A 17,196-nucleotide genomic window follows, 5' to 3' on the forward strand; every position below is an offset into this window, starting at 1 on the left:
GGTTAAGTGCTTGATATCCCAAGTCATGGGGGAAACAGTGTCACGTCACCATTTAGACAGATATCCTATTTCTTTTTCTGCTGAATGTGCATTAATAACATACTTGCTGGACCAGTAGTCCCATTAAGCATGGCAAATGTTTCTCTGCAGTCTCCCTTTTATTATGGCTGGGGATAATGATGGACAGGCAGCATAAAGGAAAAATGATTTTGTCGGCTGCTTGGCAAGGCTGCTTTCAGGGAAGGCCTCTGAAGAGATGCTCACTGTACGTTTGGGCGCGATCTAATTTTGGGGAGAGGTAATAGAAAATGAGATCATGTTGTAAGGAAGTCAAAGAACCTTCCTTAGTGATGTCTGCACTGAGCTGACAAGACCTAAAGGATTTTTAAGACAATCCCCTTTCCTGATTTTAAGGCTTTAAACAAAACCACTGTTCTACTCAATAAGCTGTTCCATTACTTGTTCTCCTCACAGTGAGATCATGTACCTTGTTCCTGAATTTCACCTGTCTCCAGCTCTGGTTTTCACCCACTGATTCATGCTTCTTTTTCCTGGCAGGCTAAAACTGCCGAGCCTAGTAGGCCCAGTAGAAATCTCTAAAATACCTATGTGGAGAGCAATTGAATTGCCTCTAAATATGCCTCCTCAAGCTTCATCGGTCCTATCTAGCACGCTTTCCAGAGTCAATTCTTAAAGGTCTCTTTCTAATCTTTCAAATCATAAAAGTTCTGTGCCTGGTTTTAATGCTAGCACTGCCTTCATGGTTCCCTCTTATGCCATGAACAGGACACCAATCCGTGCTTTGCTGTTACTTTGTCTCTCTGCTTATGCACCCAGGACTGGTATTCCTTCTGCCTACAACCCAGTACAGGGAGCTCTTGTTGGGCAGTCTATTCACCCTGTATATGCAACTGTCTCTGCATTCCTGCGTGTTGTCTCCCACCTTTCAAATACCCTACATATATTACCCCATCCTCAGGTGAATGATTTTGCATGTTACATTCAAAAGAATGTTGTTCAAATGAGTCCCTCTTTCCAAGCATTCTAGATCTCAGTATAACTGGCTAACCCTTGTTTACTCCCTCAATTTGTGGTTTTTCTCCAACGTTATACCAGAAATTCTAGAGATTCTTCCAGACCACTAAAAGCCTGGAAAGCATTAAAAGCTGGAAAGTCCAAGGAACTGATCTTTAGGATGGTTAGATTTTTACTGGATCAAAATTCCCCGTGAGTGTTCACATTCCCTATGGGACTCCCTTCTGGGAGAGTCCCAACAGATCCGTTTCTAATTGACTGACAGTTAAGACTGATCTCTTTCACAACTATGGCTGCTGTATCTACATCAGCAAATAGTGCAGATCTGTAAGTCCAAGTATCTGATGCTGAAGGCATCCGTTCCCACTATGTAAGTTTTGGGGATGTGTGGTTAGTTTGAACTAGCTCTTGCCTAGTCGTACAGACTCCAGCACCTGTTTGGAGTTGGAGGGTGTAAGGCATGCTCCTGAAGTGCAGCTTCTGCTGGTCCAGCTGAAAGAACTTCACGTTCAAGCCAAAGTGCAGTACATGGAGATGATCTGAACCACTCTCGGCTCTAACTCATTTAACATCATCAAAGTGAGCATCTACATTAATACTGAAATATAGACCGATACCTGTCAGGCAGACTGGGAAATTACTGCTGGCCTTAATGAAGTTAATCTGCATCTGGAGCGCGGCACACAGGGATGTGGAAGATCTCTATCTCTTTGTTAGTTAATAATGGGAGAAGCTTATGAAGCCATTCTTCAAAGCAGATACAGCTACAGATATGAAAAAGGAAAACACTTCCTGTTCACGTCTCCATTTTGATCTATGAAGGGTCTAATAACACGATGGCAGAATCCACTTGCAGGCAAAGGATGATTAGTCTTACTTTCTTTATTGTTGTGTTTAAATTAATGGTAGGAACAACTTAATTTTTGTTTCCTTCCCCCGCCCCCGCAATCTGCTACCTACTGGTGTTAACGTAATCTGAAGCCATTCTGTAAGAGACAGCTCCAGAAACAGGGACTGTGTAGTCTTTGCTTGTGGTATGATGTACAATCATTTCATGTAATATGCAATAGTAAGAAGAACAAACTACCCTGTCCTGCAGGAGGGGAGATTTAAATACAAAAACTACTGCTGTGCGTTTCTTAAAAACAAAAGACTAACACTCACCCCACCACATTAAAGTATTTTATCACATAAGCAAAGATACTCTAATACCAGAATGCATTCCTGAAGCACTTCTAAAAGCAAACGTCAGTGTAAGTAGCCAATGATGCTTTTCAAGCTGCTCACAATAAGGAAAGACTAAGATGCAACACTGAATTTAGACAGTCCAACCGTGTTAGTAAAGTTTCAAGCTCTTGCTTGCTTCTCAAGTGGCTTTTCTCAAGTATGCTCTCAAATTGTTTCTATTCCTTATGATATGCTGAACAGAACAAATAAGTCTGCGTCTTCAAGAGGTTACCTCCTACACTAGCGTTATGGTAAATAACTGCTGCTTACTTAGAAAAACCGAGAAACAATACGGCCTTTTTCTGCAACCTCCTCAGCTATGCAAAATCATACTCTAAGTTCTCAACCTAGTCGTGGACAGCTCTATGGACAAAAAGAAAAATCTAACTAGGTTTTTTCTTTTCCATTGAATAGGCAAACATTTCAAGATCAAGTGTTCATGCACATCTGCTGCTGACTTTGGCTTCTGTGGCTTCTTCAGTACAGTCAACAGTCAGACCTGTGGTGAGGTCTCTCTGCACAGAACTACGCTAGAACTGACGTGGCCTTTAAATCTGTATCTCGAGATCAGTTATAATTCTCAGAACAACCACAACTAGGTTTGCCATCACATAATCCTCAGAGCCGCTCTAAAGTCTGTCCTGCAGACTTCCTTAGGTAAGTTATTCTGGGTCAAATAAGAGAAACTGTTGTGAAATAGCAATGCTTGAATGCAGCTCTGGCGTTTAGTAGGTAAGTCACATTCATCTGTGTTGAGTAGCCTGTGGCAGGTATAAACTAAAGGTCAAGTGCCATGTTATTGGAGAAGACATGCGTATGCCTGTCCCTTTGGGTGGGTGACAATACTCAGCTATAATATGCTAAGTCTAGTGAAAACCCCCAGCATCAGTTCTTCCTCCTGTTATGCTGGGGTCAGATCTGCAAATGTAAGGATTTATTTTACTCTTTTTGCTACTCCGGCATTGAGGCAAAACCCCAAAACTTGTATTAGAAAAGTGGCCAAGATAAGTATGTTTCAACAGCCATGCAGAGCCTCCAACTTCTAGGCAATAACCAGCTTTGAAGTGAAATATGTACTGCAATAATCCATGCACACTTCATTAATTCCAGAACTGCAACAGCAAAGTGCTACTTAGAAAAAGCTGCAAGATAGTAATGAAGGGTTTCGGTTTTATTTTTCTTCTAATCACAAAAGCGCCTTATCTCCATTCTCCATGTTTTTTTTTCATTCAATTTACAGGAATCCAAATTAAAGCTCATCTAACAATAAAAAATCACTTTATTACATTTGACTAACCTTTTCATTCCCCTCTTGGTGAGAATCCCTTCTGTCTTAGGGGAAATAAATGTAATAAATTATTATGTTATCTTAAACTAGCAAAGTGTCAATTGTTAAGATGTTGAAATATCCAAAATCAGCCAGTGAACATATAACATAAAATGCAAAGAAAAGTTAAGAAGTTGAGGACCAGCAATTCTTTTCAAGTGTTAACTAAGAAAAAAAAATCTTGATGCAGCAGGCTGCCAAAAATGCAGTATTTTGTCATCTCTGCATCAACATGCACACATCTGTCTTTTCTACGTGAACCTCCATTCAAGTATGAAAAACTTCAACATGGGCTACTGCATGAAATGAAATCTTGGTTTACCACTCAAATTTGTGAGTCAAAGCATAGACTCAAACCAAAAGGCTAAGAGTCAGTTTAATGCAGCACCTAAGCATGGCTGTTTCTGCTGAAAGAGGTGCTCTCGCCCCTTCTCCCTCCCTCCTGCTGGACTGCATAGCTGCAGGGTTTTGCAAGCTGCAAATACAACGGAAAATCAACTTTCAGATTTAGGGATCCGCTTGGTTTTTGATACAAACCGTGCAGTGGCTGGGGCAGTGGAACAGGGCCATCTTGCTGTGACAGCCTGCTATTACTCCAACCTGTGAAGCTGGCCTGAGGGGGGAGGCTCACGTGTATGGTTCAATACTTTATCAAAATCAGGCAATCCTGCCCACTCTGCACTACCCACTCGCTTATGGTGCTTTAAGAGTTCATGTAAATCAGCAGAAAGTAATTGGTCTGGGTTAAAACCAGGCAGGCCGGGAGGCAGGGGGAGTTTGCTGAGTTAGTTTCAAATCAGATCAGGTCTCCCATCTGGTTCACTAGGAAGAAATGAATGAAGTACACCAAACCTCAGAGATGCTGCTGTGTAAAATATTAAACGTTTTAAAATGATAAAATGTACAGTAAAAAGGGATGGGGGAAACTAGTCTGGTTTAGTGACAAGAGTGATCTTAACAGGAGGGCTTGGATTTTTAAAAGGGGGGGGGGGGAGAAATAGCAATTTTTTCCCTTTGTGGCATCAGAATGAATATTAAATACATGCTTAAGGAGCATCAATCACTTCTCAAGCTGTATGTGAGTGACAAAGTAAATCCGGCCCGAGGTTTCTCGGTAGGTAGACAAGAGTCACCACGGCTGACTTGCTTTAAATTCACGTGTCCCCGCACCCCCGTCGCCCTCTGCGTACTGGGGCCCAAGCGACTGCATCCTGCGCCTTCTCCAGCTCATCCTCGCCAGCACAGGCCCTGGGCAGCGCGGCCTCTGGAAATGATACTTATATTTATGTAAGTAGCCGAAACCAGCCTTAGAGGAAGCCAGTCCTCAGAGCTTTATAATTACTCAACCGTTTTCGGCTTATTGGCTTTTGCTTAAAGCCTACGAGATGCATCTGCCTCGTGCACCGTTTCTAAAAACAGTTAAGATGTATTTAAATATAAAATTACCATTAAAACTGTTCTAGTAATCGCGCTGTGAGATGATGTGCGTGGTAATTACTGCGCTGCCTCATCCTCTTACTCGGCTAAGCCTGCGCGCTTCGCAGGAACTGGGACACCTGGCTGGACAGCTGTTCCGGGCCTAGGTTATCTCACTTGCATCTGCACCGCTATTGCCTTTTTTAAACACGCCCGCGGTTCCTTGCATTCAACACTGCTTTTCAGGTGTGCGATCGCCTTGAATGTAAACTCCCCCCCCCCCCCCGTCTCAGCCCCCTCGCTGCCCCTCCACCCCCGCTCCCCACAGCTCCCCTCCAGAGCTGGCCCCGCGGCCGCCATTTTGTGCAGCGCCGAGCGCGCCAAGGGAGGGGGCTGGGGCCCCGCCCTAACGGCCGTAACCGCCCTCACCGCGCCCCGGCCCCCGCTGCCCCCCCCCACTCACGGCGCGGCGGTCGACAGAAGGGCTCACGCGTGGGCCGTGGGAGCCGCCATTGCCGCGGGCTCCGACGCCGCCAGGGGGCGCTGCAGGGCGGCGCGGAGGGAAGGGGAGGGCCGGCCGGCGGGAAGGTGGCTGCCGCGGCGGCCACCGCCCCGCCGGCCCTGGCTCCTTCTGTGTTTAAACTAAGGGGATATTTTTCCTAGGGTCCTGCTCCTCGGGGGCTGGGCTGGGGGTTTCCTCGGTCCGTGCCTCGCCCGTTCGCTGCGGCCGGAGGAGGGTGGCCTTGGCCCTGGTGATGAAATGAGTGGGGGCTGCGGCTTGAGTGGGCTCCTTGCTTTCTCGGGGGGGGGGGTGGTGATCTGCGGAAAAGGGTTTTTCTGTTGCCTGTGACTATCTGGTTAAAACACTGTAAGTTTGCTTTGTTTTTCCTCAGTTGCCTTGTGCTATTCAAGGGCAGCAGGGTATAATACTTGCTGGCAAGGAGAGTTAGCAGCGGAGAGTCTTGCAAGCCTGTGTAGAGACAGCTGCGCCTTTCGGCCAACTTCCGCGGCAAAGTGCAGGCTGCTGTGTATCCAAAATCCTGCCTGTTCAGAAACAATAATCCAAAACACAAACTTCCTACCTTGTTCTGGAAGTCATTCTTTTTTTGTGCTACTTTATTATTTTTCCAGGGCAAGCCCCAAAACGGAATATTTTAAAAAGCCACCCGTACGCGTTAGAGTAAAATAAACAGTTTCGGTAAGCATCTTTTCAGCAGTCGAGAGAGACTTGGGTTTGAATTTTAGATCCTGCCTGGGAACTGATTCCACAAAGAGATAGGCGTGTTTAATTTAATTACCGCTCTCTTCTGCTTATCTTTTCACTCTAAATAATCCCCCATCGTTGTACCGCATAACCTGGTGTCACTCACTCTTGGAGCGTATTTAGTAGGCTTTCTAGCGGTGTAACTGAGATCAGCGTTTAGGCTTGAGCGTTCAGTAAAGTGTATGTGAATGTTACCAGATTACAAGGTCCTGAGTACCAGGCTCACAGAACCCTTGATTCATCTGAAATTAAAATGACGACTGTCCCAATTTGAGAGTGTCCTCTGCTGCTATTTCTTACTACAGCATACATGCTTGGCTATTTATTGTATGAGCTTCCTGGCGGAGAGAAGTTGAACCAAACGTTTCTCAGTTTGTTTTCTTATCCAAGTAGTTTCCAACTTCTTATTTACACTTTTGGCTTGTGATTGTAACTTCTGTTTCTGCCATTGTGTTTTAGTGGGAATACTGTCTGCTTATGGAGTTCTTCCAAATATAACTGTTTTTTCCCTTGTAGAGCTTCCAGTGGTTGCCAATGAAGTCCTGTCATCAGAGTGATTACGTTATTTTGCATTGCTTTGTTGCTCCTAGCGAAATCAAAAAGTGAGAGACTGCTAGGTTATAGTTGAAGTTAATTAATACATCAGCTACTTGCTAGGACTTGTAATGCTTGTGGGACTGGGGAAGGTGAGAGTGGGGAGAAACAAGACATGAAAAGACAACCAGTAAAACGAGACAAAAAGATGTGAAGATATGGCAAAAAATGACAAGGAGAAATACAGCACAACTGGAAGGAACTGGAGGCAGCTAATTCTAATGGGAACTCCTCCGATGCTCATGCAGATAAGCCCTGTTAAAAGGCTGTTTTGTATACAAAGTCACATAGGGTTTTTTTAACCTCTTTCCCTCCTCCTCCCTCACTACTAACATCCTTTCGCTGTGGGGACCAGCCACGTTTACCTTCAGAGGTCGTCCAACTCTTACACATCTAACTAGTCTCTCTGAAAAACGGTTTTCAATTTGTGTTTCACTTGAAAATCTGTTTTATATGTTTCACACCTGAAGAAGGATTTTGTGCCAAAAGCTTGTCTATAGTTCCCAGCTATGCCTAAGTAAGCCTAACCACCCCTACAGGCCTTGTCCTTGTTATTTAGCAATGATGAAAGCTATACAGCAACCATGAAATTTTGGTGAAGTTTTATTAGTATTGAAAGCTACTCATTATTTATAGATACTCTATATTAATTTCCATCTGGAAAGAGGAACAGACTCTTTAAGGCATCTATATACCACGGAGCTGTGTGCTGCTGCTTCCAAGGTCTGTGTTTCCCCCTCACCACTGCTGCCGCGCTGGGGATCCCAGCTTCTCCTGCCATGCCGGCTGCCCCCTCCTTGGCCACAAATGCCTGCCCCAACGCTCATTTCTCATTCCACCTCTTTGAAGGAGCAGCCCCTCAACCCCTTTGAACTTCCCTAGGTCTACAGTGCAATTAAGTGTTTGATTTATGACTTAGGCACCCGAGTAAATAAACAAACCTAGGGCAAAGAGCGAGCTCGAAGCTGTATACTGGGGATCAGACTGAAAGTAGTGGTGCCAAAAAATATAGTTACCTGATCAGTTTTACCTAACCTAAATCTGCAGTGCGCTTGTGTTGGAAAGAGGTAACTGTGCTCTGCTTTAGCTGTGTGTTGCCACTCCCACCCTTGTTTTGGGAGCTGATCCATCTGGAAAGTAGGGGGGTTTATGTTTTCGTTTTGTTTTGTTTTTTTCTTTTTTCTGAGGTTAATTATGAGATCAAACAGGTCCAGGATCCTGTTGAACATATATCGCTGTACAAATGCTAGCACTATTACTGAATCCAAAGACTCGGAGCTACAGCTGCTTCTAATCCATCCCATATGCATTATTTCAGACATTATGCCATTCGTTATGATTTCCTATCATGTGCTAATTGATTCATTCCTTTATGCTAAGTATATAGTCATGTGCTAGTCACTAGCAGCCCCACATGTTGAAATCATGTTATATATCTTTAAATGCTATATCTCCTGGTCAGCGAGTCCTGCTTTAGCTATTACCGTGCATACCTGTTACAGGCCTTCATTCTTTCTTTGCTGCACTTTAAGCTTCCTGCTTGTTAGTCTAGGATGTAGTTCCTTAGTCATACTCTGAAGCTCCTTGTTACTGCAGTTGTGCAACTACTGTAATTAGAGCTGTTGTTCTGTGTATCTGTGCTTTAGCCTATGGTGCTATTAAGAGTTTGAGAGGGGGAGGAGAGAATTTTGAAACATCCTGTAACATATTTGAAACATCCAGGGTAGTAGTGTCAGTATAAAAGCTGTGTTCAGATTAAGTCATGTTGGACCACGGAAGTTTTGCCTGACTTAGAACTCCGTATCTGGCTCAGAAAACATGACTCCAGAAAAGCAAACGTACCCAGGAGACTGAGTTCCTGAGTACTTGCTGGTAAGGAAATTAACTAATCAGAAGAAATGAATGGGAAAAGATGAAAAGAAAGATGTATCACATATCCTTTTGATCCCTTCCTACAGAATTTCAGAATAAAGAGTTTAAGGAATCTAGAGCTGTGCTGATTTTTTTTTTAAGCTTTATAGGAAGAAGGCAGATTACTATTTATGCCATTACTACTTACGCATAGCAAGTCCCAAAATTTACCAGAAATACAATGAATTGAACACACTCGGGTGCAAAAAAATACTGCTGCTGATTTCTCCAGTTATTTCTACATGACATCTGAGATGAATGTTTACAGAATTTGATCCTTTGTACCTGTAGTCCTAATGTGACACAGTTTGAGGTGCTATACTAGCCTGCAAATGCCCAGCATCGGCGCAGTGTAGACTGGTCTGTGGAATTCAGACTATCCCGGCTGCACGCGCTGTTCATTGCAGGAACTACAAGCTACAGGGAAAATAGCTGCACCCTCCCAGGCTTTTATCTTCCCAGCCCTGAATGAACCAGCTGAAAGCACTGCTGTATGAAGATAAGACACGCACGTGCGGAAACTAGTGAAGAGGCTAGGAGTAAGATCTGGTAAAAAGTGGCTCTCTAAGGAAAAGCTAGGGCTTAAGCACAGTGTGGTGTTGTGGGCCAGGAAGCAATTTCTGTAGAAATGGGGAGAAGTAATCTTGAGTAAGAGCTTGCATAACCTGGACTGCGCTGTCCCTACAGCTGCTTCCTGTACGTAGGCTGCCAGGGCAAAGCCAGACACAGATTGGCGTGTTTGCTTTCCCGCAGGGGAGGCTACCCCAGGCTTGGCGCTGCTGAAACTCCTGCTCCCCCAAGCAAGGACTCAGCCTGTAGCAAAGCCTACAGATGCAGCCGGGTGGGCGCATAGGAGGCTGACGTACTAGCCTCCACAGCCCAGTGCACAGCTGGGCTCCTCTGGATAACGCCTGGCTGGGAGAAACCCCACTGCGGAGGGTTAATCAGGTCCTTGCCCCGGGCACCAGGGAGGTGATGCCGCCTGCTAGCCAGGTGTGGCTTTCTTCGGGTTTCCTAGGTGAGGTGATATCTCCCAGGCTCAGTGCCTATAGCAGCCTTTCTGCTGCTATGGCTGCTCCTGGCTATAGCCCGCCCCTGTAGTGTCCTTATTGGATTCCTGGCCAAGGGGGTGTTGCTGCACTGATAGCAGCCCTAGTAGCAGCAGGGAGAGCAGCACATTGATATGCTGGAGCTGCTGAGTGTTGTATAAGAAGGAGCTGCAGGGAGTGGAGGCGAATTAAACAGGATCACGTTTCTCCTCTGTGAACTGAAGAGGTTAGTGACTATTACTTAATCCCTGCTAACAGTAATTAGGATTTGGAAGCACCGCTTTAGTCTTCTGACCGCCTCCACCCTTCCCAAGATTGCTTGCCACCAGTGTCCCCCCCCCCCCCCCCGCTGTTGTGAAGGGGTGGGGGAGTCTAGCAAGTCTTTGCATAGGTGCTACCCTAGTTGCTCTAAAGACAGAGACACCCACCAGAGTAGAGGAGACAGGCCAAACTTGAGAGGGGCTTTAAAAAAAAAGAGGGAGAAAGAAAAACAAACAAAAAAACCCAGAAAAAACGTTTGGTTGGAAATATGTCAGAGGTGCCCTGTGTTGAAGTAGAGTGTTAGCTCATAAATGATATGAAAATAACCAAGTAGTATCAGGAGGTGGCCAGAGCTCTGCATGGTGAGATAGTGAGAGGTCATTCAAAACCTTTTGTACGTAGTGTCTTCTGGGCATGTTTTTGGACCTGCAGAGCTTCCTGCAAATCCTGTTAAAAACCATGGCTATTGTGGGTGTTTGAGACCCTATTTCTGAAAAATAGACCACTAACCTTGCTGTACCTCATTTTACCCATGTGTAAAGCATAGATGATAGTATTTTCCTATTGCAAAGGAATGTGGTGCGGCTTGTGAGATGCTGAAATATTCCAGATGGCCCTTGGTGGGAGAGAGATGATTCTTATGTTCTCAGATACAGTGTAGAATCCATGTGTAAAATACATTGACACTTTATTGATACTACTTTATGCTGTAGTCACAGTTACCACTTATATCTAACTATCTTAGAAAACATAAATCATGGCTCAGTGGTTGCTTCCAGTCTACGCACAATGAAAGATAGGCTCAGCCTTCATGTAGCCTTTTCCTGGCATCATGCTATACTTCTGTATTGGAGGTTGTTCAAAAAAACAAGCTAGTTAATGTTAATTAGGACAGCAGCTTATTGAAGTGTTTTTTGGCAAAATAACTTATCAGGTATCAGGGGCAATAGAACATGATAATGTAGTGCATCAGCAGACTCCTTGCATTGGTTTGCCAAATTAGTTTTCATTTAATGAAGACAGTCATTCAGCTGTTGATCCTCTAATCACAGATGCTAGCAGAGAACAACACAATGCCAAAAACTGATTTCATAGCGTTTGAGCATCTTTCTGTGGTCTGTGCCAGTAAATGAGAAAATACAGAAATCTTTTTTAATGATATGAATCCATTGTAAAGTTTTAGTTTTCACAAACTGCAGAGCAACTGACAAATGTTTAAACTTATATTCAGAGAAGTAATGAGCGATCAGCCTAGCTAATGAAGTTTCCAGCTTGGAATAAAAATATTCTTCACAGATTTTTGTGCCAAGAACTAGTAGTATTTTCTAAACAAATACTAATTTTAGTTCACTAGCTTGCCTAATGTTGTATTTCTTTCATCTCACTAGTATTGGAAATTGTATCATTTCCATTGTTAAACTTCCCTTCTACTTGAGGGCTGATGTAACCTTGTCCTGTTAATTTTCACATGCACATGGTTAATAGACTTCTTTCTCATACTAACCTCATAGTTTCTTTAGAAAGTCAGTTGAGCTGTGGTTTGGAAGCATCTGGAGTTCAGATCAAAGAAGTGTGGCACGTGTTATTCTTAAAGAACGGGCAATACTTATTTTGTGTGGCTAAAACGGAGAATCTTTTCTTCCTAGTTTTCAAACTCAGTTTTAGTGAAGAACGTCTACAGTATCCACTAACTTCAGAAAGTAAGCTCAGCGTATGAGAATAAGATGAGCAAAAAGCCAGCTTGATCTTTGTTCCTTTTCACAACTGAATATGCACCGTCCATGTTGAAAAAAACAAAGATGAATGGAGAAATGAACTGACCAATTCCTGAATTAAAACTGGAATTGCTTCCTCTCTTGCACTGGGGCGTCAAAATTTCAGTAAAATGCAGGCGTGAAAAGCACATTGACGTCTGTGCATTTTAATGATACCTCTCAGTCACCACAGGTGCATATGGCTCGTAGAGAGCATGTTACGCCTTGCGTTCCTCTGCACAGATTTGCTGTAGAAGCTTCAATAATTATCTGTTAGCCCCAAAGTAGTCCATTAAAGTACTATTTGTGCTGCCCTCCTTGGCCAGGTAAACAGCAGTCAGAAAATAGATTAAAAACAAAGCATTGTTGGAAATAAGTGAAGAAACTAACAGAAAGGGCTGCGATATGTATCTGCAGTGGGACAACAACCCCCCAGGCAAGGAGTTCCTTGAAGCACAGCGGTACAGCAACATTGACATATATGGGACCAGGAACGGCCCTTTCACTTCTGATTTTCAGGAACTGTATCCTTCTGAAGCTTTCAGTTAGTGCTCAGTGTAGAAAGAGAACTTGCTCAATAAAGTACACTAGAAGCATAATGTAAGGAGTTAAAATGGTTGCTTCATTGATAGGGGTGGGAATGGGGCTTACGGAAAAAAAAAAAACAGACTTGAAAGCTAAGGCACTTAGCAACTTAATCCTGTGGTAAAAGTATTGAGTGTATACATGCCCAGTTTTAATTTAGGAGATCAAAGGTTGTTGAGGGCCTAGCCCCCTCCTATGGAGCTGGCCTTAAACCATGAAGTGTTCTCATGCACACGGGGCCGAACTGGTGGGCCTACATCTTGAAACTTCATAAAGTAAGTGCAATATATGGTTGGCCTTCTCAACTAAGCAAAAAGAGGTTTGGCTCTTTGTTTAACTGAACTTAAACGTTTCCTACCAACATTTGCAACCCAGACAGAGATCTACTGTGCTAATTAGGAAGAATTTCAGAAAACACACCTGACTGGAAAAGATAACGAAACAGAGTTACTAATCTTGTTATTCCAGATGGATGGAATCCACCATGTAAAAATAGAATTGAACTTTCTTTAGCAAATTGTGTTCAACTGTTAGCATAACAGAAGTTTCTTTTTCTTTTCTTTTCTTTTTTTTTCCCCCCTGAGTATTGTATTGTAAGCCAGCTAGAAAGACCCTGGGTTGGCCAACTAGTTTTCCTGTTACGTTAGTATAACTATGCTAAACACTAAATTAAAGGCTGCACTGCATTTGCTAATAAAGCAAGCCGTTCTCATGACTTACGTGATGTTACTGTGTTTATTAGCTTTCCCTCTTAATAAGATGTGTAGGCAGAAAATGTGAGATCTGTATTGTCTTGTCGCTACCTTTGTTCCGTGAATGAGGACAAGTGAAAGTTATGAGAAAGAATATGGAATTAGTAAATAATTACGTAGTCCCTAAAAAAGAGAGAGAAACAGTACAGGGTATGAGGGGAAAAGTTTAGACTATAGTCATTCAAGTTGAAATACCTTGGATGTCTTTAGCTATGCTAAAAACTATAAAGAATCTTTCCATTGCTAGGGCAAGCAGTCCTTAGTCAACATTTACTGGTTTTTTTGTAGACTGCGATGCAGATTAGCAACAGAAGATTGGGTAGCCTGTTATTTGGTGATTAATTTAGAGGCTGCAATGGCTTGCTCGTACTTGTCTTTGAAGTAATTTGTTAATTTTTCTCAGGCACATCCACAGTGTGTTCTGCTGAAAGTGTGAGCAACATGTCTGTATAAATGTCTATCTGTGCTTAGTCCTAATGACAGATACAAATATTTAGAGGTCTGAGATTTTGTCCTCATTAAATCCCAGGTTCATAAAATTTGGATGGAGAGCACAAATTAACTCCTGACCTCTGTTCTCTTCTAAAACTGTGATTCTCCCATGATAAAAATCTGTGAGGAACTTGCAGAAAAGGATGAAGATAAATTCTGTACTGGTGACAATTCAATGTCTGTTAAGTGATGAGGTTATAAACCAGGGTGGTACAGTCCTGGCATGGGAAGTGACCACAGACTTTATCTGCTTTCATTACTTCCCATTTAACACAGAGTAGGCCTGATTTTTCATAATTATTGAGTATTGATTATTTGAATTTGCAGTTTGACTCTTCTGAACTGCAATACCTGCTAGAATGAGGCCTGAGGTGCCTTACGTTCATCGTCCAGAACTCAGGATAACCAGTACTGGTGGCTATTGAAAATATATGCTTTCGTAAACATGATACTCATTTGGAATTTGTAACCTTCTTAAGTGGCAACGGCTAAGCAAAACTTTGATTTGGAAATCAATGTTACTTTTGTTTTCTTGCACAGTATAGCTCTCCTTGCATTTAGCCCAGTATTTACAAAGATAAGACATAGTGTCCATTCTTATATGCCTGACATTTGTAATGGCTCCTTAAGACTGAGGGCTGCTGAATAAATCTTTTTGAAATAAACAGATCAGTTGTTGAAAACAGGTCACTCGTTGACTCTGATTGCTGTTTAAAAGCAATATTCTGACAGGTGTTTCCAACCCGGTCCTTCCTGAATGGGTCCTGGTGGCAACCAGCTTGATCTAATGATATTTGCAGTATTGGCACAATGAAAGCACAGGAAAAGAACCATAAAATTATCAGCCTGCAGCTGATCCTCTCTTGTTTCAGAGAGAAAGGGAGGAACCTCACGTCCCTCCTACTCCACTTGTCCTCTGAGCAGGAAAGATGGCAACATAATTCTCACTGCTTTGAAGCCAGCTCTGCTGTTCAGCTCCACCAGAAAGGACACTGCTTTCTCATGAGGGCAGAGATGGAGAGCAAAGTCTTACTCCCTGCTGGCTGCAAAGGAGGGCTAATTTTGAACCAGGGAAAAGTGTGATGGACTTTTTTTTTTTTTTTCCAATGCAGGGTCAGCAGTTGTCTTCTCTTCCTATATTCAAGTTGAAGGAGTGCTTTTTACAACTACTGCTGATCCTCTGAAGCTTATTATTGTCCCCACCTGTTGGCTGAGACCTTCCCAGCCTCAAATGGCCCGCCATATTGGAAAAAAAGAAGTCCCATTTTTAAAACATGGGAGGGGTGTAGTCCTGCTAGGCACTACTGAGTTATCAGTTCTTCAGAAAGCATGAGGGTGCTGATAATCCTGAAGACGTAGCCGTTAAGTTTCTATTATTTAAACCTCTACTAAATGAGGCTTCAACTCTTCAGTTTTTGCCTTTGAGATCCCATACCACCATACAGACAGAGATGGCCTTTTTCATTAAGAGGATCATAGTGAGTAGGGAGAATAAAAAGAAGTTCAAGGTACATTCTTTACACTGTGCGCATAATTATTTTCAGTTTCTGGCTCCTGCATGACCTTATTTTTATCTATATGTCTGTCTGAAATGAACTTCTTTCCTATTTCAGTTGAACTAAAATCCATATGGTCAGGAGGAAAAACTGGCCTTAAAGTAAGTATACTCAAAAGGCTTGTGGGCTGTAAGTCTGGCTCACAAGCCAGTGGTTGGCCGCACTGTCATGCCCTTTCCCCAGCTCCATCTAACCCTAACCAAAGCAAATGGGTCTGGATGGGCTGTGCTCACAGATGATTGCAAACAGTTGTTGGTTATATATTCTGAACTGCTGAGGCTCCACTGCCTTCGTTATGTACAGCAGTCTGACCATGGGAGGGCAGAACAGAGATTCATTGTCTGATACCAAAAGCAGAAATCTATAAAACAGCCCTGGCTTACAAATACCCGTGTGTAGCGTTTGTGTTTATGGTGTGAAAGTAGGATGCCTTGTGTTTTCCATTTGTAATGATCGAATAAATAAGAAAAATGATTGGTCTGAAAACCATTTTATGGAGAGGCCTCAATCGGAGCCGGTCTCATGCATGAGATGTGAATGACTTAGATATTATTCTGTGAGTTTCTTACCCAGAACCTCAAAATGCTTGATTGAGTTAGGCTAGCATAAGCTAATGAGAAAATAAGAGTTTTAGACTGAGATTTAAAAAAGCAGCAAGGTCGACTAAACTAATGACTCTGATTGTCTTTACATGTTAAAATGTCTTTTCTGCTCCCGTTGGTAGCACGGGGTAGTAGTGTTCCAATACAGCCATTCGCTTTTTGTCAGAACTTAGTGCCCTCTTTGGCCTCGTAAAGGAATGGTACCATTAAGAAAATGACCTTTTAGAAGAGCGTGGAGTTCTTCTCTTATAAAAGGAATTGACAAATCACTTTACCAAAATATTGCTGACAAAATGAAATAGATATATTCTGATATAATCTGGATAAGACTGTTTGTATCACGCTTCGGAGGAAAGTGTTCACTCTTGGAAATCCCTTACTTCCATGGTCCCTTTTTTTTCCTGCAGGTAGTCGGCTTCACTGAACCCTTCCTGCTCCACATCTTTGGAGACAGATCAGATGATGAAGAGCAATGTTGTTTAAGCATATTCAGCTATTAGAGGTTTCTTTACAGAGGTTTTGGAGGGGGCCGTGAACTTGGTAGATGCTGCGAGCAGGTTTCAAGAGCTAATAGGGGTCCCAGTGCAACCAGATTGTTATTAACAAAGTATCTAGAACTTACACTACCACTGGTATGCTGGAAAAATCATCCCGTATCCTTCTGCAGCTATCATTATTGCATGGGCCCAACCATAGAGTCCTGAAATTGCTTTTTAATGAGTTTTATATTCATTGCATGTGTCCATACTTTTTGTGGTTTTGGTTTAAACAAAAAATGCAAGTGCCTTGAGGAGACTACATGCTGTTCTATTTAGGGTACAAAAGGGGACCTGTCTTTTGGAAAAGAAAAAACCAGTAGCCTGAACAGATGGCATAACGTTAAAAGCATAATGTTGTAGTTGTTTTGGCCCATGCTGTAGGAGGCAGCAATCAGAGTGCTGTCAATGTTATGCATAAGACGCGCATACCTGTTCTCTGAGTTGCAGTATGTATTCATCTTTCTTTAGTCATGTTTTTAATATTCATACTTGATCGAGTGGCTTGTATCAAGTAGGAGCTTCTGTTTGTTTGCTGTGGGCCACAGCTTGATGGCTGTTGATTAAATTTCTTTTGGAGGGTTTCTGTAGTGATAAATCTGATGATGGTGACTACACTGTAAAGAGGCAGAAAGTTGTAAATTGGAGACACTTTGTAGGTCATTCTTTTGCTCATTCATTTTTCGTAATAGTTTAAAGCTCTGGGTTGGCACATTCAAATTTGAAGGTTCAGGTTTAGGCATGCTCAGAGCTGTCTGACTGTATATGCAGATCAAAACTACTGGGTAATCTAGCCAGCTGGTTGGCATATAGAACTGCCTCTCTGCTTGTAGAA

At 42.8% G+C, this 17,196-nt stretch overlaps 2 protein-coding genes across 10 annotated transcripts in view; one reads left to right on the forward strand and one right to left on the reverse strand.

Annotated features, from left to right (window-relative positions):
- COA1 (cytochrome c oxidase assembly factor 1) overlaps positions 1-5,539 on the reverse strand; it is a 53,344-nt gene extending 47,805 nt beyond the window's left edge. Inside the window, exon 1 of one of the 3 annotated variants that reach the window (XM_068936012.1) lies at positions 5,469-5,539. The gene's annotated coding sequence lies outside the window, so the exon portion shown is untranslated. The remainder of the gene's footprint in view (positions 1-5,468) is intronic. The other 2 variants (XM_068936010.1, XM_068936011.1) reach the window with 2 other exon arrangements.
- Positions 1-17,196, forward strand: part of BLVRA (biliverdin reductase A) — a 52,165-nt gene that overhangs the window by 11,424 nt on the left and 23,545 nt on the right. Inside the window, exons 1-3 of one of the 7 annotated variants that reach the window (XM_068935999.1) lie at positions 9,812-10,049; positions 15,281-15,324; positions 16,233-16,327. Coding sequence is in view for 1 of the 7 variants with exons in the window: in XM_068936000.1 (XP_068792101.1) it covers positions 16,298-16,327 (30 nt within the window). In the remaining 6 variants the exon portion in view is untranslated. Of the gene's footprint in view, positions 1-2,676; positions 2,920-4,684; positions 4,877-9,297; positions 10,050-15,280; positions 15,325-16,232; positions 16,328-17,196 lie in introns of those variants that run through there. The other 6 variants (XM_068936000.1, XM_068936003.1, XM_068936002.1 and 3 more) reach the window with 6 other exon arrangements.

This window comes from Struthio camelus, chromosome 2, assembly GCF_040807025.1.
Source record: "Struthio camelus isolate bStrCam1 chromosome 2, bStrCam1.hap1, whole genome shotgun sequence".
In the NCBI taxonomy this organism is placed as follows: Eukaryota; Metazoa; Chordata; class Aves; order Struthioniformes; family Struthionidae; genus Struthio; species Struthio camelus.